The following is a 21208-nucleotide window of genomic DNA, read 5'->3' as shown; positions in this document are numbered from 1 at the left end:
GCAAATGAATAGAGTGTATGATGATGATTGCGTTGAGTCTGAAAATAGGTAAGTAAGGCTTTTAGTCGTTTTTATTATAACTGGGCAATAATTTGAGTTTTTGACAAATAAACTGGTATATAGCTTTTTTCATAATATCATTATAATAATTTTTATTCATTGATGTTTCTTCCTTAGTGTTCGTTATGAAATTCGCTTTCTGCTGATGGAATTGCGAACAAGTTTAATATACCTTGGCCTGAATTGACGTTAATTCTTGTTTAGTTGCATTGTTTGTACTTTTTTTTATACCTGGAGCTTGATGAATGGCGTTTTGTGATCTCAATGCACTTGTCACAATATATCATATTTACATTTGAAGCAAGGAATGTTCATAAAACAGCTGGCCAGAGAAACAATAGTGAACGCATGCATTTAGTCTAAAGTTTATTGGAAGTCTAAATTCCAGAAGTTATCGGAGTTATTCCAAGCTAGGTTCAAACTTGGACATTTATTTTAGAGATTAAGATCAACATGTGTTAAAAAATTAATTTTGATTGTTTTTATTTACGTTTTCAAAATTCCAGTTCACTGAAAAAATAAATGACCTCTGAGACAATCAACAAACATTGTTACGGATCCTAAATCATTAGGTCTAAGTTCTGACTTCTTTTCTGCCAATTCTCTATTCATGTCCTCAAGAATTGCAACCAAATCGCACCTACAATATATGATATAATTCAACAACAAGGATATACATATAACAATTTTACACAACATCTGGTTTTATTCACACAAACATATACACACAAACCTCAAATTTTTAAATTTCTTATTTATCAGCCATTCATTGTCAAACAAAGTTCTCTCTGCTTGTATACCAATGATAAGCAATAGAGACTTAACACCATAAAAACTTCTTTACATTCGCCAGTCATTAAAACACCAGGCAGTTTACCAAAAAAAAAAGGCCATACCAACAATATAAAAGTAAATACGAGAAATTCACAAAAATATCCAATACTGAGCAGTCATTATTCCTCATTCAAAATATTACGATTCCCCTTTATATAACATAAACACATGTTTAGAATATCTTGTGCATCTAAGTTAAACTTTATTTCATAGATATTTTTTGTTGATATTTTCTGAAATATGTGTATTAATGACCACGTAAGGCCGAGTTATCCACCAGCGATCGTAATCAGTTTTGTGATAGTTATACAATATTAATAACTTCCATCGCTCACCTTTCCTAACTTCTTTTGACTACATATCTCCGTCGCCTTCGTGTTTTCCTACCTTTTTCCTTAACCCTTTGTGTTTAGAGTATCACGGTACTCTAAACACAAAGCTTCCTTTGATGGTGATAAGTTTACATTTTCCAGTAGTACATACAATTTGAAATGTCTTAAACGCAAAACATTACAGAACAGTTTGCGCGACCTGACAATAAGAAATCTCTAGACAGCAAGAGGGTTTGACATCATAGAAGATCAGAAGCCAAGTATTTCCATTTTTTTTGTCTGGGAAACATTACTTTCGGTTGGCATTTGGGTAAGGATCACGCCTTTCCATTATAAAAAATCAATCTTAAAATTACAGGATAATTTGATAACTCCTGATTTTATAATTTATATTTTATAAGTTGCATTTCTTTTAGTATTTCGTAAACTTTATGATATTTTTTCTGAACGTATCGGACTTAAGCAACGTTTGAACAGACATCTTTCAAGTTTAACTTTGGTCAGATTACTCATAATGGACTTAACTGTTTCTAATCCTTTCCACACACCGCTATACGAACTCTGAACATTTTATAAACGTTCCAATTCGTTGAACATTACGTGTTAGTTACTAGGTTAGTTATCATTAACTTACGCTTTGTATTTATCACTGAGATGTTTATATAGTGAGTAGAGGTAATATGATCCAGTCTTTTCCCCGTCTTTTGGGTTGTATGCTAGATGGCCCGGCAGTGTCGAAAAACCATACAGAAAGTCCGTCTCATTTATAAGGGGCTGCAATGTTTTTTGCATCTTATCTGAAATATCAACAGATTAGTCATATTGTATTGTAAGTAAGGGAAATACCCCTATGCACTTAGAGGTGTGGTAAACAAATAGATTTAAAGACTGGATGTTAAACGTGATATCAAAATGTCGGAAAAAAACTTAAAAGACAAAAACTAGCGCACTATTAATACATAAAAATTTGCATATGGAAACGGGAGTCAGTTCATTGAGAACCGTCAATAGTCACCAGGTGTGACATAAAGTACGTATAGCCTTCTATGTATTAGACACTAATCGTAGGTATGGTCCAGTGATCTAAGCCGGTAACGAGCCATATTTCAGATGAGAACCAGGAATAAATAAAGAAAATATGTGGAGGACTCTTATGTAATGGTTTATTCAGCTTGTGATGGCGACTATAAAACTATGATTTTTATCCGACATAGGTAGTTCTGTCAAACCCTTGCAGTTGACGCTAGCTTTTCATTAGCGAATTGATTGAATGTAAACACTTTCACGTAGAGTGTTAGGAATATTATTGCACATAACAGAAAAAGTCACTTTTTTGGAAACGGAAATATTGTTTGTAATACGTTTTTCTTTTTCTTCTTAACTTCATTTTCTATCAAATTCAAACAGACTTAGTTGTATAATTGAGAGGCCATTTGGATTGAAAGAATGATTGATTGATTGATTGTTGGTTGCTTAACGTCCAGTGGCAAATATTTCATGCATATTCAGGACGATTGAAAGAATGAAGGTAATCTGTTATCATTATTAGTTATTTTAAGAGACAATTTATCATCCACATAGCGGAAGCTGAAATTTAAGTCTTTTCCACAGTTTTGTATTCATTTGCTTCATAGGAATACACAAATAAAGAAAGAATTGACGCACAATACGTGAAAATATGTTGAAGGACCCCTAGTAGGCTAACAAATTATCAATTAATCAAAGTACTGAAGTACTGAACATCGGATGACCGCAAGTTCTGGTGGATGGTCACAAGCACTTGTCTCAGAAAAAAAAATCACATCTCTATACCTGAAAGTTAGGTTAAGGAACATAGATATATTTTTTTCGGAGACAAGTTCCTGTGTGGATGATGAATAAATGACAAGGAATTGAACCTCACCGTTATAACTATTATATTGTAGTGATATTATCATTTGTTATCAGTATACTCTGGTTTGTTGTTATATATTATATTAATATTTGTATAACAGTTATATATAATTTTCATCCATTTGTATATCATTCTATTCTACTATTCTAATGATAGTGCAGTGCAAGTGCATTGTGGACACTCATCTGTAATAATTCGATTTTCTAATAGATTGGATTTGAGAAGGCATTCATATTTTCCCGCGTTTGTTACAAAACGTTCTTGAGATATTCTTCCGCATGCGTTAACAAAAATTTTCGGTATTCTTGATTTGTTATTGATATATATATTTCTCACGATAAAACATTTTCATATCATTTATCTATGTTCTTAAAAATTATTTTCATGAATATTTATTGATGAAATTAATATAATATAACAAGCGATAAGGAATGTTACTTTGCACTCGATAATATCCGCGTAATTATACGAAATACGTTCGGTTATAAATCAGTCAAAAACGCAAGTCACGTGGGTAGAAATGTCTGCGGCAACATACTGACTACGGAATGCCCTCACGGTCATCCGCTGTTAAAAAAAAGTACAATATACTCAAATATCTTTACTGTAGAGGTTATCAATATGCTGCACACAGTAAACAATTATTATCACACAAAAACGTAAATAGCGTAGTGAAGTACCTTCCGTTTCTATGTTGCACGCCTGAAACAAAAATATTTTCGGTTTTCCTTGAAGGTCTGGACACGTATCCACACTGAATCTTTTTAACTGGGGACCTAACATGAGATCATATCCGTCACTGCCGTAAACTTTGTTGGCTGTCCCGTGACTTGAAATAATACAAACAAAACAGTCGAATTTCTTCTGATCAGCTTCTGCCATAGCTTTCATTTCACGCTCAATCTCCCATTTCTTCAGATTATCCTTTCTAATTACTTTATAACCAATCGTTGACATAAGTCCCTCTAGTCGCTCTGAAATACAAATAATGTTTTGTGTACTGCCTATCTGAAGGGGTTATCATTTTTATATGATTTCGTTTTGATCATTAGTTAGTGATATAATTATGGCCGGGGGTTCAGATGTTAAAATTTAGTGGACAGTTCTCTGGTAACCAGTTCAGATTTTTAGATAGTATATTTCTTAAATAAGCATAATTTGGAATTTATAAACAGATGTATTAAGAATCTTCACGCACCATAACGACAAGACGGATCTAAAATAATATTAACTCTATAAAGATAATAATTCAACAAGATTTCTACGCCGTAGCGAAAGTATAAATTAGAAATATGTCACAATGTGTCAGTACGGTACAATAGTCAAAATGTGGTAAAAGTCTTATAACACCCATAGAAATCGTCAAATCAAATTAACGGTATCAATATGGTCAACAAAACATGATGGCAAACAAACCTACCTAGTGAGCTTCTGTCAAATGGCGTCTGAGATGTTGCGTTCACAAAAAGTAAATATAGTCAAATTCCCATAACTCCCGTAAAATGGTCAAATAAAAATAACGGCATAATAAGGTCAACTACACATGACCCTGCAAGTTATGAACCTTTCTGCTTAACGGTCTCAGAAAATTTGCGTTCAAAGTCCCTAACTCCCGTAGAAATGGTCAATTGTCATGACGGTATAATATAGGCAACAAACAAGATTGCAAACAATCTCACCAAGTATGAGAGCTCTTTGTCATAAGGTATCAGAGGAGTTGCGTTCACAAGGTGTAATTGTAACAATGCTAAAAAATAGTCAAAGTCTCCATATCTTCCATAAAAATGTTCGGATCAAAATGACGATATATATTGGTCATTTACGCACGAAAGGTCTGAGAGGAGTTGCCTTTAAAAGTGTGTCATTGTTACAATATTAAAAAAAAAGTGACAGTCCCATTGCAGACGTGAAAAACGGCAAATCAAAATGGTGGTATAATTTTGTACTATTATGAGAGCTTTCTGTCAAATGGTCTCACTGAGAGGTGTTGCCTTCACAAGGTGTTATTGTCACAATACTCCAAAAATTATCAAAGTCTCATAAATTAAGGAAAAATTGGAAAATCAAACTGACGCTACAACGGGGTCAAGAGAATATGACGACAAATAATCCTACATAGTATGAAAGTTTTTTTCAAAACGGTCTTAGATAAAATTGAGAAAGGAAACTGGCAATGTGTCAAAGAGACAACAACCCGACCAAAGAGCAGAAAACAGCCGTACTAGTTCAGCGAAAATGGACGTTACACTAAACTCCAAAACATATAAATGAGCCAAAATAAAAAAAAAAACATACAAGACTAACATAAGAGTATTGATGTGTTTCAGACGGACGGACGGAGACCATTAACATATCCCAAAAAATGAAGATGAGCAAAATGATGTTGTGTTTACGATTTTCAACTTAACAATGTTTTAGGTTCTTGGGCTTTTGAAGTATTTTTTTTTTAATTTTGCATATAAAATCATTTAGATAGTTCTACAGTCGTATAGATGAAAGTAAGAAAGATTCATGGATCAATGAGAGTCTACGAAAAGGTAATATTATATCATTCCCATTACGTAAGGGTAAACAGCTGTACTTTGGATTGTTGGTGGAATTACATTATTATTATTATATATTATTATACATTATATACATAATTATGTTGAATTTTATAAAATAATTGTAACTTCCTCCTTTCTCTTCGTTCAGCTAGAGTTTCCCAACCAATTTCATTATAAATAATTCTACCTCTAGTAAAAATAAGAAGACCTGTTACAATTCTGGCAACCTCAAGCTGCAATTGCTCTAATTTGTTACAATAACCGACACCCATACTTTCCCAAAATTTACATTCAAGTAAAATATCGGTTTAACAAAAGTCAAGTACAGCCTTTCTAAGTTCTTTCTATACTTTAATTTATAAGTACATTCAAATGTTTCGATACATTTTTAAGATATCTTGGACAATGATATACTCGTCGGCTTAACACGTAATGTTAAAAGAAATATGTTTGATAGTGATCATCAAACGATTTCAATGTATGCAATTACTATAAGTAGTTTACTTGTTTAATTGTACTCCATGAGAAGCGTACATACTTACTGGCATCGCCTTCCACACCTGGTCTGTTAGGCATTTTTTTACTGATTGGGCATCCCGGAACTTGATAAAATTCACTATTCGTTATCAATAAACAGTAACCTAAAATAAACTAAATTTATGAAATTTATTTTTCTATTGGAACCTTCGTAATTTAGCACTTTTTTACAAACACTATTGGAACCATCATTTTCAGATATTTTTTTAAACTAAAACCATTAAAACCGTTATCATTAGGCAGTGTTTTGAATAATACATTAGGACGCATAATATCAGGCAGTGTTTTGACAAATATCATTGAAACTGTCATTATCAGGCACTGTGTTGACAAATATTAATGGAACCATCATTACCGGGCAGTGTTTTGACAATTATCATAGTACTAGCATTATCAGTCAGTTTTTGACAAATGCCCTTAAAACTATCATTATCAGGCAGAGTTTTGACAAATACAATTGGAACTATCATTTTCAGGCAGTGTTTGACAAATACCATAGGAAACATCATTATCAGGCAGTATTTTAACGTATACCATTGGAACTAAAATTATCAGGCAGTGTTTTGACAAATACCATAGGAACCATTATTATCAGGCAGTGTTTTGATACATGATGCCATAGGCACCATTAATGTCAGACATTGTTTTGACAAATACTAAAAATATAAGAACCTTCATTTTCAGGCAGTGTTTTGACACATGTCATTGTAACCATCGTTACATGTCACTGCTTGACAAACACTATTGGAAATATCATTTTCTGGCAGTGTTTGGACAATTTTTTTTTAGATACCTCATTAATTTGCACTGTTTTGACATATATCGTTGGAACCATCTTTATCAGGCAGAAATTTGAAAAATGCCAAGGAAACCAACATTTTGACAAATATCATTTGTAACCATCATTATCTGTTAATGTTTTCACACATATCGTTGAAACCATCATTATATGTTACATATACCATCAGTACCAATGTTATACCAGTATTGCACTGTTTTGGCAAAATATATTTTTTACAAGTACAATTTAACCGTCGTTATCGGACATTTTTTAACAAATATCATAAGAGCCATTATTATGGGGCACTGCTTTGGCATATATCATTTGAACCATCATTTTCAAGCACTGTTTTGACAAAAACCATTAGAACCAGCATTGTAAAGCTTCATTTTGACACATATTGCCGTCGTCATTAACATGCACTGTTTTGACAGATAAATTCTATAAAGTATTAATTTAGTTACTCCATTGTTTATACTAGTCGACTGTATTTGTTTTAATACCTCTTATACACGACTTCAATATATATATATTTTATAGACAAAATAACACCTTTATTTTCAACGAAAAATTAGTAGAATATATTTCAGAAAATATATCTATAATAATTAATCATCACACTAGAGTAATTTGAACTTTCGTATAAATCGTGTTTGATTAATCTTGTCAATGATTTCATACATAAAACAAATGTTCTCATTGTGTTAGGGAGCAACCATTTAACTTCAAGGGGGGGGGGGGGGGGTTATGGTTTTGTCTGAGTCAGAAAATTTTCAAAACTTAACACTATAAGGTATGAGGAAAATCTGGATTCAGAATTTTTTTTTTGTCATCTGCTTGACCACAATATTTTTTTTCATCAAATTGGGGATCAGAATATTTTTTTAGGAAAAAAACATAACCCCCCTTGAAGTTAAATGGTCGTTCCCTTATACTAGCATTTTATACCATACAAGTTACGATGATACAAAGATCATATTAACGTCAGAATAACTGAAATATTTATAGTTGAAAATTTACTGGATGCAGATAAAGAATTTCAGAAGGGATGATGAAGTGTGTTTATCTACATACTATTCTTCAGTAGAAGTTGCAAGTATAAACGTACTCAAAGTTTTTTATCTTGGTTTTGAGTATTTCAGTGTAGTACTTACATCAACAACTTTCTTTTTGTGTCATATATAGCCGCGCTTTATATCTGTTTTGTAGCATATATTCTTAAATCCGCTAGTATGATCCTAATACTGACTTACCCACTGGTTTTACAGTAAGTCTGTATTGAAATCCATCGGTATAGTCTTGGTATTGTCTAACTGTCATGTCAATCTCTATTCTGGAGAATTGTCCATCTTCCAACGTATTCAACTTCCGGAACAAATCTGACAAAAAACCCAGTGTGGCGGAATATTTCTGGTCGGTTTTCAACTGTTCTATCAGACTTAATACAGCACGAGCATCTTTAAGTGGTAGCACTGTTGTTCCTAAATGGAGTTCTACGACCTGTGCAGCTTTTGTATCCTTTTTCTTGTTTTTACCTGGATATATGAGTTATTCGATTGGACAAAAAAGGTGTCATAAAAATTATAATTATTTTCAACTACTAGTATGAGAAGAAAAGTAATATGTAAAACCAAGGATTTGTATAGTAAGACGATACAAATCCTTGGTAAAACTAACAACAAATGTTTACAACGAACGTTATTTTTGGTGATCGTAATTAAAGATGTTCCTTCGTCCTTTTATAAAAATTTGGAAGTCTGATAAAAATCACTAGTTTCTTATTTGAAGAAACGCATGGATATAATTTAGAAATGAATTTAAAGGTTAACAACAATACGTTCATTTATAGGATAAGAAATATACTTAAAGTACTTTGACAACGTTTTGTGTTCGTACCGAAAAATTTATAATTTCACGGGCGTTTCTAAGAATGAAATTATAAATTTTTCTACATTCAAGGTCGTGCGCTCCACGGATAGTCAAATAGTAGACACTTATATCATAACCACATCTCAGTTTAAGGCCTTTTCTAAACATTCAGTAGTCTCTACTATGTCTTGGGTACATAAAATACGCAAAAAATGCCCCGGTCAAATATCGTTTCATCTATGCTTCTACATAGTATTCTATAACTAATCGTTCCGTCCTTTTAACTAGTTCCCTGGCTAATATCAAAGGAACTTATTTTTATTACTTTAATGAAGCATATGCATACAATGGAATTTTTTTTTTTGAGTGTGAAGAAATACGTGCTTTTAATGGTTCCTTTTCGGTAGACAGTTTTGTCTTTTCGATCATTTAAACTACACTCCCACACAATCTTATCAAATAGAAGCTTTCTTATTTATTCAAATGGACCTTTGATTGCAAATGTATTCGCTGCAACTCATATTCAGCCTTTTATTATAAAATAGAAAAGATAAATATGGTAGATATATTTACTTGAACTGTGATAAAATGATAACAGCTATTAGTATTCTCCTTGACAATATTAATGTATGTTTCGGCAATATATTTTATCGATAGGTTGTAGGTATTCCTATGAGCACTAGTTGTGCCCCTTTAATAGCAGACTTGTACATGTGTTGTCATGGATCACAGTGTATTGTGAAACTCTACGAAGATCCGTTTAATAGAAAATTTAATAACACTTAACTTTTTCTTGGTTATATCTTGCTTTTAACAATCAAGAATTTTCTAAACTGCGGAAATTTACTCCAGGGGAACTTACTTAAAAAAAATCTAACATGAACAGCAATGATTGTAAGTTTCTTGATTTGGATATTTAAGTTTTACACGGGAAACTCTATACTCTATGACTATTATTTTGGCATAAAACAAACACGTTGGAGGTGTAATAATTGATTATTTAGTCTGGTAAAACATGGTTTATCTATTAGTTAAAATTTGGGCATTGAACTAGCTTTCAGTAACAGCGAGTATTCTTAGATCGGTACTTTGTGTTTTTATGTCTTTTTGTTAGGCGTTTTTGTATTTACTGCCAATATAACGAGTCGTGTTTTTTCCAACTGAATTTAAAAATTTGTACATATGTTGTGTTGCTATTCCACTGCCCAAGGTCAGGGGAGGGCTGAAAGCTTACAACTATGTTTAACACGGCCTACTAACTATGCGGTGTTGTTTTTGTTCATTGTTGAAGGCCGTACGGTGACCTGTAGTTGTTCACATAATTGTCCTTTGATTTTTTTGTGGATAGTTGTGTCAATGGCAATAATACATGATCTCCTTATTTTCATAGTTTAATTTTCAGCATTCAATATAAATGTTTAAGATTTTTTATTTGTCAACATAACATTTAAAAAAAAAACCCTGTTTTTTGCTTAATTTTTAAATTTGAAAAAGAGAGATCACACCAAACAAACAAGTGAACAACAAACATCCAAATGAAAGATGAGAACTATAAATGATCGAATATTTTTCGCTTATAACTTATTATACATATAAACAAAATTGAAGCTGTTTTATACGACAATCATTTGCAGACTTCAGATTGATGAGAATAGCAGACAATGTTTTTTTAAATAGGAAAACATGAAGCACCCATTATGCAACACCACAAGTGATCCACAAATATTTAACAATACATGTATAATAAAATAACAACATTGCACAAGAACAAATATAACATCAAAATACATGTATAAAATAAAAATAAAAAACTTGTTTTTTTTGTTGATGTTAAGATATACCTTAATTTATATAGGCTTAACTATCATTTCCAAATCTTCTTATGGAAAGATCATTGCTTCATACTGAATCATATAGCAGGCACAGAAACATTGTTGTCTGAGGTCGTTCTTGATCAACATTGTTAATTTTTCAAATTTTGTTTCTTCCGAAGCCTTACTTTTCCCAAAGAAATACTAAATATTTTCAAACTTCATAGTCATGATGATTTGAAAATTTTCTATAAATAATCCTCTTTTCGTACTTTTCCTGTCGAATACAGGACGGTCATGATGAAACATAGTTTTAATTTAACTTTTTGCGAAATCTCATTTCAGCTTGTGTTGTGAAACTAATGAGTATACACGACCGATTCGAACCAAACTTGTCAGAATATATCGAAGATCATTCATGACAGTAACTCATTTTATTTTGATTATGTAAAACATTTCCCTATGTATTGCCACCAGAGTCGATTCTTTATTCGGAATGGTCAATTTTCAAATTTCTTCACAGAGGATACTATAAGACCAAAGCATATAAGGCTTCATAGAGTTGATGACTGGAAGACACTCTACAAAGACTTTTTTTTTTTCTTAAATCACATTTCATGTTTTTGTGAAACTACATTGGTAGTCCGGAATAAATAAATAATTGATTTTGAAGAAAAGAATATTTGGGTGAACGTCAATGAGACAGCACATCAATGACACAAAACACATCTAGAGGTCAATATACGATAATAAACACTAGACAAGCGTCTGTAAAATAACACAAATTCTAAATCACACGAGACTAGAAATGTGGGTATCATATATGTCAGCAATGTGCCATACAACTTAAATTAACATACATATACAGTTTTATAAGAAATCTCAGAAACTTATTCTTGCAAGTGTTAAAGGATGAGGTCTTTTATAAGCATTCCTCTTTCATTCAAAAATTGGGCTGAAAACCGGGCGCTTTACGCATAGCCAGAAAAAAATAATTAATTCTGAATTATTCTAAATTAAATGGAAATTTTTCTTAAGAATCCTATAAAACTAAAAGGCCGGTTTAATAATTACCGAGAATCTAAATGTTTTATTATGGTTTAGACAGTGGCCATTATATCAAAGTAAACGGTACAGGCTTTTAAAAGATTCTAGTTACTTTAAGTGGTTGCATGCAGTAAAAGGATAGCAACACTATCGACAGTCGAGACATTTGGTTATGGAGAACGAGCATTCCAATTTCTTACGGATTTAAGGGAATTCTTCGCATCCCCTTATCATAAACTTATCAATTCGGCTAATTCGAAAACATCTTAATTTTTTGTCCTTTAGTAAGAATTCTTTGCATCTTTTTAAGCATAAACGAGCGTAACACGATTCTTACTTAACACGTTTTAATGTAAGTCTGTCTTCCCACCCCTAAGCTACTCTTTGAACGAAAATGGCGCTTGTTTTATAATGGAGGTAAAACGGGGGAAAACTTTTCTTTTCTAAATGAAATTTTTCTTTTCTTCAAAACAAACAAATAGTTCAAATTAAACGATTACAGATATTCAAATATCCCCTAATTTGAAATCGGGGGGGGGGGGGGGGGGGGGGGTAAATGAGATAACCATAAGTCATATATGCTCGCTCTGTCGATGTTTCTTGATAATTTGTTGTTTCTTGATAATTTGTCCATGCATCTGTCACAAAATCAAGAGGATTTCAGTGGTCATGGAATAAACGTCTTGTGATAACATTAAAGGTACCAATTTTTCTGCACCAGATGCGGATTTGGACAATAAATGTCTCTTCAGTGATGATTCATTGAGGCCAAAATATTTGAAAATCCAAAGCTTATTAAAAATATGAAGAGCTTATAAACCAAAAATGACAAAAGAGTATAGCCAAAGTCGGGCAAGGAATCAGAGCTTTGTGTGAGGGAGATATATTCCTTAATTTAGAATAATTTCCAAAAGTTTGTAACAGTAAATTTTAAAAACACAAAATCCGTATGTTCATGCCAGTAAAGCGATCTTGCTTTCTTCACCTGTTAATTATTCATCATATTTAAAACAAGCGCCATTTTCATTCAAAGAGTAGTTTAGGGGTGAGTAGAACCACACTTACATTAAAACGAGTTAAGTAAGAATCGTGTTACGCTCGTAAATGCTTAAGTTGATGCAAAGAGTTCTTACTAAAAGACAAGAAAATTAAGATCTTTTTGAGTTACCCGAATTGATAAGTTTATGATAAGGGAAGGCAAAGAATTCCCTTAAATCCGTAAGAAATTCGAAAGTCTTAAGGGCTGTCAATCATTCTAAGATTAATATAAGATTGCTTTTTGTTAGACTCTTAGTCACTAAGACAGTCTTATTAATAACTTTAAAGGTGATCTTAAGTGTTAAGAGAGCTTCTTGTTACCGGCCCCAGGGGCCAGTATCATGAAATCCTATCTTAAGCTTCATTAAAGAGGAAACTTACGAACGCTTTACGAGAAAGTTACGATGGTGCTAAGAGCGCATCTCCAATCCCCTCGTGGGATACTCTCAACAATTTACCGGCTATCTTAGTATACACTTACGACTGCGAGTTAAGATAGTACTCTTATCGACTTTTCCGAAGTGACCGTCTTTGATTTTTTAGGAGAATATTAGAATTCACGGCAAAAGTCATCTGTGCGTTTAATAGAACGCTCGAAAAACATACTTTTATATTCAATACTTGTTTCTATTGTTTGTTCTTATGTTGAACTGTTACATCACTGTCACATGTTAGGGGAGGGTTGGCGCCTACAAACATGTTTAACCCCGTCACATTCTATATTATCCTATATGTGCCTGTCCAAAGCTCGGTCCAAAGTCTGTTATTGAGTGGTTGTCGTTTTTTGCTCCTATGGTTGTCGTTGGTACATGTCTCATATATGATTTTTCGTAAATTGTTTTGTTATGAATTAGGCCGTTAGTTCTCTCAATTGAATAGTTTCATATTGTTCATGTCTGGGCCTTGTATAGCCAATTAAACGGTATGGGTTTTTCTCAATGAAGGCCGTACGCTTGCCTATAATTGTTTACATCCACTCCAATGGATTTGTTCGATCTCTAAAGATCCTTCTGGATATCCTATTTTGTTCTCTTGAACGCACATGCAAGAACATTGCAAGCGCAATTTTATCAACTAAGAGAGAGATAGGGGTGCCCCTGACCACTCTTAGAAATTTCTGTTAAGTTTTCAGTGAAAAAAGATTGCTGATACACTTAAAATGTGCTAAGAGTAATCAAAGACGATCTTAAGTTGGTTATCGACGTTTGAGATACCCAGTCGTTAAGATTAAAACTAAGAGAGTGTTCCGAGAGGGATAAAGAGTACTCTTAGGGTTAAGAGTGCAACATGAATTTTAAGGGCTGTCAATCATTCTAAGATTACTTCAAGATACACTCTTAGTAGATAAGATGATCTTAAGATGATCTTAAGCAGTAAGATTGCTTCATGATACTGGCCCCAGGTCCGTATATAACGTATTGACTGAGTGAAAGTCCTTAGTTTATATATTACATACTTAAATAGTGTATTACGGAAATGGACGTCAATGTTCTTTCTGTGTATTTTACATTGTATTTTGCGAGATATTTAATATTGATCGTCAATATATATTTAAATAGAAACATAGCGTCCATACACTTGAAAATAGAAACAAGGCTGCAGGTACATGGAATACCCTTTGAATTACGTGATCATAATAACCATTGAAAAAAGAAGAATGCTACACCATATGTAATATATAATTATATAAACCCTGTTCCCGTCTGTTTATTAAGGTATACCATCAACAACAAACAAGTTTCTTGTCATTAACCATACCGAATAGAATGGAATCATATACTCCCACTAGAAACTCTGATGGAAAGAAAGCACAAAAGTTACTCAGATATAATAAATATAGAGTCTATTACTTCATTCTATAATTTACAGTGGTGAACTCGGTAATCGAGAGAGTAGCTTTATTGCAAATGACAAAACACATCCATCTTTAAGCAGAATGTAATGGTTCGTGATTTTATGAGTTTATTGCTATGTTTGATAAAGATTGAAAACGATAGATTCGAAGAACATTCTGAAGTACATCATTTTAATGCTTTATACAAAGTAAAATACAATAATGCTTTTCTTTACCACCTAGCAAAACATGACAGTTATACGCTTTTTTGCGCCTTGCAGCAGAAATAAGAAACTGAGATATGTGCTAAATATGTGATATTGATAAAAAGCTTAACTAAAGTGCTTAACTTCAATATAATTATGTTCTAAAAAATCAATGTCGGTATATGTATCTATATATATGAGTGGGAACTCCGGCAAAAATTACACAGTATTAATAGCAAGAACGAAACTGTTGACATAAGAACAAAAATGTTAAAAAAAAAATTGTGTGGTATAAAAATAAACTTTCTATGAAAAGACAATTGAGTTTGTCCGAAAAAATGGTTAGAGAAGATAATGTGAATATATATTAACACTTAAAGGCGTTGCTGGCTACTCGTTATATCATGATCACAGCCTATAACAATCTCAGCCTATGACAAACTCTGATCATAACAGACTCGGACTATAATCATAAGGTATTTAGACCTTTCTGTGGAAAGACATTTTGATGTTGTTGTAATTATCATTAGGTTATTCCACTTTTCCGTGGAAAGACCTAAAAGTATTTGTTCAAGCTGTTTAATATGTTTTTTTTTTCTTCCACCATTTTTTGTTCTTGCGGTTTGTTTTGTTTAGCAAGCTGTCGATGAGATATTTAAATTTGCTGGGAATACTACACTAGCATTAATTTAGTCCTAGGTACATTCATTCGAACAGTTGATTTATAAATATATTATATTTCAAATTAGGCACACATAATTGGCGAAAACGTTCTTTAATTTGTCATAAAATCATAAACCTGCAATTTCCACTTCATAAGATGTTTGTTGATAAATAAATTTCTGTTTAATAGTTAGAAAAGAATGATAGGGTCAGAGACCTCGTTTTTGATATATAAACCAATCTGTTACAGTTTGGTAGTTGGTAGTGAAAAACGTCAAAAATCGACGTTTTGCAGCTAACATTGTACAACACGATGACGTTACGGTTACTTCGACGTTCTGTGGTATTTTTTCACCTGGAATACCTCTTTGACTGATGCAAATCGTTAAAACGGAAATTCAAGTTCAGCCAAACCTGCCATCATAAGATCATTAATTTTAGATCCGTATGTAGTGCATTTCATATTGATTGAAAATGTATTAAAAGACCTCCTGTCCTATGAGACCACTTTTTTTCCTCTCCCTTTTATAAGTGGTCTCTGAAAACAGCATATCATTTTTTTTTAGAAAAATCTATGCATTGGTAATTGGAGATTTGATGATTTTAAGACAAATTTAAGAACGTTTTTCGTCGATTTTATAAGCTTTCTTTACAAAGGTACATCTATTTTGAATGAACTTCCATAATATTTCAGAATATTAAACAGATAAAAGAGATAAATGCATTTCCAGTTACAGTTATAGTTCAACTTGCCAAAGTTGTATGCAAAATTTGTGAAACAGCCAGTTTACCGTACATTGACCTTAAATGTGTATATAAAGTAGTTGTTTAAACTATATAGGATTTTTTGGGTTAAACATTTATCGAAAAGAAAATATATAACCAACAGAGAAAACAAGAACAAAGAAATAAAGGCTGGCTTTTGTATACTTCGTATCTATATATAAATAATGATAATCCGAGTCCCTAATGGTCAGAATTTGGGTCATAGATCGAGCTTATTGTATATCTTTTTTTGTAATTTAATTTACATTAATAAATAAAACAATCGAATACGCAATTCCTGCATATGATACGGGTATCTGTATTTTTGGTACACTCGATTTTAAAAGTAAAACAAAAAACAAACAAAAAACACATATACAAATATGAAAATCACTGATACCTTAACTTGAAAATTAAATTTGATGTCGATTGTCCCAGATCAAGCTTTAGTTAACTTCCAAACTTTAAATGGACAATACTATGAACTAGTGTTCGTTTCAAATTTTCAAATTAAATAAACAAAACCGGCTCGAAAAGTAAAAAGGGGACAGTATACGACGTTTTCGAAGAAATAAATGAAAGAAAATCACGAGAAAACAACTGGATTGTCTTTTGGATTCCAGAAATGGATGAAGAGAGCAAAGAAGCAAAAAAATCTTGCATATGATAAAGAGAATTTGTAAAATAGAATACATACCTATCTGGTTGGCAGATGGGTTGGTTATTTTTTTCCGTCTCTGGTCCGACTTTACATTGGTATCCTACATATGTAACTACTGAATTATCATTTATAAAAAAAAACCAATCAAGTATATGTTTATTATGCTTTATCATAATTAATTTTGACATCCCATAGCTGACGACAAGAAGTCATCTCAGTTTAACGTGCTGAAATGCGGAACTAAAAAGAAAAGTAAATTGCTAAGATGAAAAGTAAATGATAAAATGTATATGTTTCCTTATTATAAAACAATTTCCAGCTTCATATAAAAATAAGGAGATGTGGTATGATTGCCAATGAGACTACTATTCACCAAAGTTCAAATGAAGTGTATGTAAGCAATTATAGGCAACCGTACAACCTTCAACAATGAGAAAAACCCATGCCATATAGTCGGCTGTAAAAGGCCCCAACATGAAAAATATGAAACAATTCAATTGAGAAAGCTAACGGCCTAATTTATAACAAAACAATTTACGAAAAAAACAAATATGCCGGACGTGAACCAACGACAACCACTTAACTACAGGCTCCTGGCTTGGGACAGGCACACAAAGAATGTGGCGGTGTTAGAAATGTTTGTGAGCGCACAACCCCTCCCCCCCCCCCCCCCCCCCCCAACCAACCTGGGACAGTGGTGTTACAACACAACATAAGAACAAACTATATAAATCAGTTGAAAAGGGCTTAACTCATCAGATCGATACTAAGCAGAAAAAGCATCTAACAAAAACACAGACTAGACGTTGAAGGGTATTTATACTGCCTTAAGTGACATAACATTAGTTTGAAATTCATAGGCTATATTTCTACAAAGCAAATATATCAGCAGCTTAAGTAAATGATAATTTTACACATAACCAATGCTACTCCTAAGAAAGAGTAAGTCGTATTCAGTTTAAAATTTATATTCATTTAAAGCGTAATTCCATGAAAAAATCTCATTGATATTTTACATTATATTACCGTAATCTATTATCATTAATTTGCCATATCTCTACTTCAGAGAAATTCGTAATTGTCATTATCACTGAAACGAAGCATAATCAGGATACAAATTTGCGTAGTCTTATTCTAACCAGAACTGCTACTTAAATGGCAGTTGATAACAATTCCCCTATAATACACTTGCATTGTCTTGGTATATCGGTACTTTGTAATGTAATCATGCTTGTCTCTGTTGTCTCTGTAAAGTCTTATATGCAGGTTTGATATACCCGGTACTATATTTTATAGCTACCACTCACCCTCCGGGTTCGTAGTTTCTTTTTAACGAACCAACTTTTATCCATTGTAAAATTGAGAATGGAAATGGGGAATGTGTCAAAGAGACAACAACCCGACCATAGAGTAGACAACATTGTATCTAGACATTATATGAAATGACTGTAAGAAGGCAGATTTTTGTCGGTCATTCACAAACTGCTTCGTTTGTATTTATGATCGATTGTTTCTGCCAGTTTCAGGTCTGACAAAAATTCAGAAAATTTTTAAGTGTACCAAATATGAGCCATGACGATGTGAGGAAAAACAAACAATACATTTTGAATAACTTACAAATAGAAAAGCATTGCTTATTAGTTAACTTCTTTAATTTAGTACAGCCAGGAACATTCAAACAATTGATCATTTAAATTATAGATTTCATTTCTGTTTTATTTGTTCTAACTGTCTCATTTATCATATAAAACCTCCATAGTATAATAAGTCAGAAATATGAAAGACTTACCGCTTTGGTAGAATCATTTTTCTGTTGCGACGGTTTCATCTTGTTTTTCGAAAGTTTAATCCAAGTCTGTGTGCATTAACTTGCTTAATGAAAAATGCATTAGTCGCCAAAGAATATAATTAACAAACGAGTTTATCGTTGTCATGTTAAGTTTGAAATATTTGCTTTTGTCTATTTAGCTTATACATAATTAACTTAAGAGTTAATTGATAAGTAATATTCCCGTGGACTACACAGACTGATTTTATTTGTAAAACTTAATATTGTATGAAATCTTCAAGGCGGGACGTTGATTATATTGGTCCCAAGTGTGCAACTGTAAGCGTTTTAAAAATACCCTTTGACATTAAAATTTAGATTTTTCAATACAAAAATTGAACATATTATTAAATGTGTACTACTTGTAGAAATGCAATGTCAGCGTATTACGGACATAGCAAAGTTATCATAGTTAAATAAAAATGTAATTATAAACATGATATATTTCTTACATTATTTTTATAGTGGGGGATATCAGAGTACTCCAAACTTGTTCTTCTCTCGCATGTTATAAAACTTATTCAAATTTTTCTTAGTTTAGATTGATTATTTAAAGATTTCAACTTGCTTTTTACGTGTACGTGTAAGACAAAAAGGGGGTTTGAGGAACGTCAATGAGATAATAACCCAACACGATAATCAAATAAAAAGGCATCTAGAGACCTTTTTAAATACTTTTTTTTGTTCAATGTGACACGCTTCGATAACTTGGGATAAAATAAATTTCTGTTATTACTTAAGTTTATCTGATACGATCTTGTTTTAATGATTCGAAGTTATTAATTTTTTAACAGATACTCCTTTCGCCACAAGTAATTTCTATATTTGTAAATAATTTATAAGCCAAAAACAAATTAAAAGCAAAACCATGTCGTTCATCCATCTTTTTTTAATCAATATATTAGTCGCGGAAGACTAGGTGACATGACAATGATAACATCAAAATATTGTTTGTAAGAAGGAGAAAGGTCAGCTATTCGAGAATATTGAGTACAGAAATTTTATATTCGGTTGATGCTTGTTTATCAGAAGTGTGTTACATAAAAGCTTTATTAAAGATACTAAGTAGAATGAATCAAATTTGTCAACAGATTTTTAATCGTTCTAAAACGTATTTATAGTTTTTATGATGCCAGTAGTGGTATTATCTGAAAACATTATAATAAAACACTAAGAATTAAAATAATATTGATTAATATACTGCTTCTTTCCAAGAACAAGTAAACATAGGATAACCAACAAATATATTTTGAAAATAAAAGAAAAGGTTTTAATGTATCTGTCTCATTTGGACAAACAATAAAAGTTTACAAAATTATATTAATTTGAGGTAACATTATTGAATAGTATGTCAAAGGTCTTTAAAACTTGAAAATCACTAAAATAATTGAAAGATTCACTGAAATCTTTAAAGTCAAAAGAAAACAGACGAATAGAAAAATTCAATCTACAAAAAAATACACAGAAAACTATAGATTGAGCAACAAAAACCCGCTAGAGACCCGAGGTGGATTCAGGTGCTCCTTAAGAGGGTTGGCTGTTAGAGATATTGATTTTAAATCTCGAATGATCTCTCTGCAAGAAGATACTGAACCTACTTAGTCAAAAAAGGAAAATCAGGCATCAGCAGTCCAAATAAACAGTTCAAGCAATGAATCAAAATTAACACGATATGTGCACATAGGAAACAAAAATATGTATACGAACAGAAAATATAAAATTCCTCGGACACTTCTAATTCTCATAAAAAAAAGAGTGCTTCAGAAGGGTCATATATTTTTTTTTCGCTCCAAGACAATTATAGCATATTGATCATTGGTTAATATCAGTAATGAGCTAACTATAATTCAATAAGTGTCGAAATCGGTAATGAAAGATACACAATACTAGTATATGGACATTTTCACATTCATCGGATACAAATAGGCCAAATTGTGATGGTGACCGGAAAACTTTACAGTAATAACTTTGGTTTAGGCTAAATAAAACTCGGACTGTAACATTGACCGTTCGTTTTTTAAAGACGACTTTTAATGTATGAAAAAGAGGTCACTTTCGATAAAGTAAAACACTATTTCCCCATCAGTATAATTTTTTGCTTTAGTCTATCTATTTGTTTTTTTTAATCAATCAGTAGTAATGTTACAGTGCCATAACAGTAACATATAAAACTAATAAATAATCAGACTAAATAATCACCGGTCCAGTAATTTTATTCCAAAGGAAGAAACTGTCCAATCACGAGACACCTCTTACGAACAGGACATTCTTTTGAAAATAACACCTTTCAAATAATAGAGGCTAACCATAATTTGGACACACAAGGTAGAAAACAGAGGGGTAGGGCATGATTTCGAATGTACCAGCTAAATTCTTTTAACTTGATAGATTCGATAAAATAGACGAAAACCGTTTCATCATAAACCAAAGGAATTAATCTTGAACATCATACAATTTACATATGATGATGGGAGTTTTTAACGACCTTGACTGGCTATACAG

General features: G+C 32.1%; 1 protein-coding gene across 1 annotated transcript; it reads right to left on the bottom strand.

Moving 5' to 3' along the window:
* Nucleotides 1-526: 526 nt before the first annotated feature.
* On the bottom strand, nucleotides 527-17546 carry LOC127730715 (caspase-3-like). Its single transcript, XM_052239228.1, has 6 exons — nucleotides 16915-17546; nucleotides 8238-8519; nucleotides 6209-6307; nucleotides 3801-4094; nucleotides 1861-2023; nucleotides 527-700 (listed from the first exon to the last, which is right to left on the bottom strand). Exons 2-6 carry the CDS (start codon nucleotides 8302-8304, stop codon nucleotides 568-570), a joined length of 756 nt encoding a protein of 251 aa, XP_052095188.1. The 5' UTR covers nucleotides 8305-8519; nucleotides 16915-17546; the 3' UTR covers nucleotides 527-567.
* Between the last annotated feature and the right edge of the window lie 3662 nt (nucleotides 17547-21208).

Source organism: Mytilus californianus, unplaced genomic scaffold (assembly GCF_021869535.1).
Source record: "Mytilus californianus isolate M0D057914Y unplaced genomic scaffold, xbMytCali1.0.p SCAF_2, whole genome shotgun sequence".
Taxonomy (NCBI): domain Eukaryota; kingdom Metazoa; phylum Mollusca; class Bivalvia; order Mytilida; family Mytilidae; genus Mytilus; species Mytilus californianus.
This window is presented reverse-complemented; position numbering and strand designations above follow the sequence as displayed.

Bases quoted from the DNA above. Each gene is read 5' to 3' on its own strand.
- LOC127730715 (XM_052239228.1), bottom strand. From the start codon at position 8,304: ATGACAGTTAGACAATACCAAGACTATACCGATGGATTTCAATACAGA. The intron at 4,095-6,208 runs GTAAGTATGTAC...TTTGTATTTCAG, and splicing joins AGGTGTGGAAGGCGATGCCA to AGCGACTAGAGGGACTTATG. The intron at 701-1,860 runs GTAAGTTAATGA...CATATATTGTAG, and splicing joins CTCAGTGATAAATACAAAGC to GTGCGATTTGGTTGCAATTC.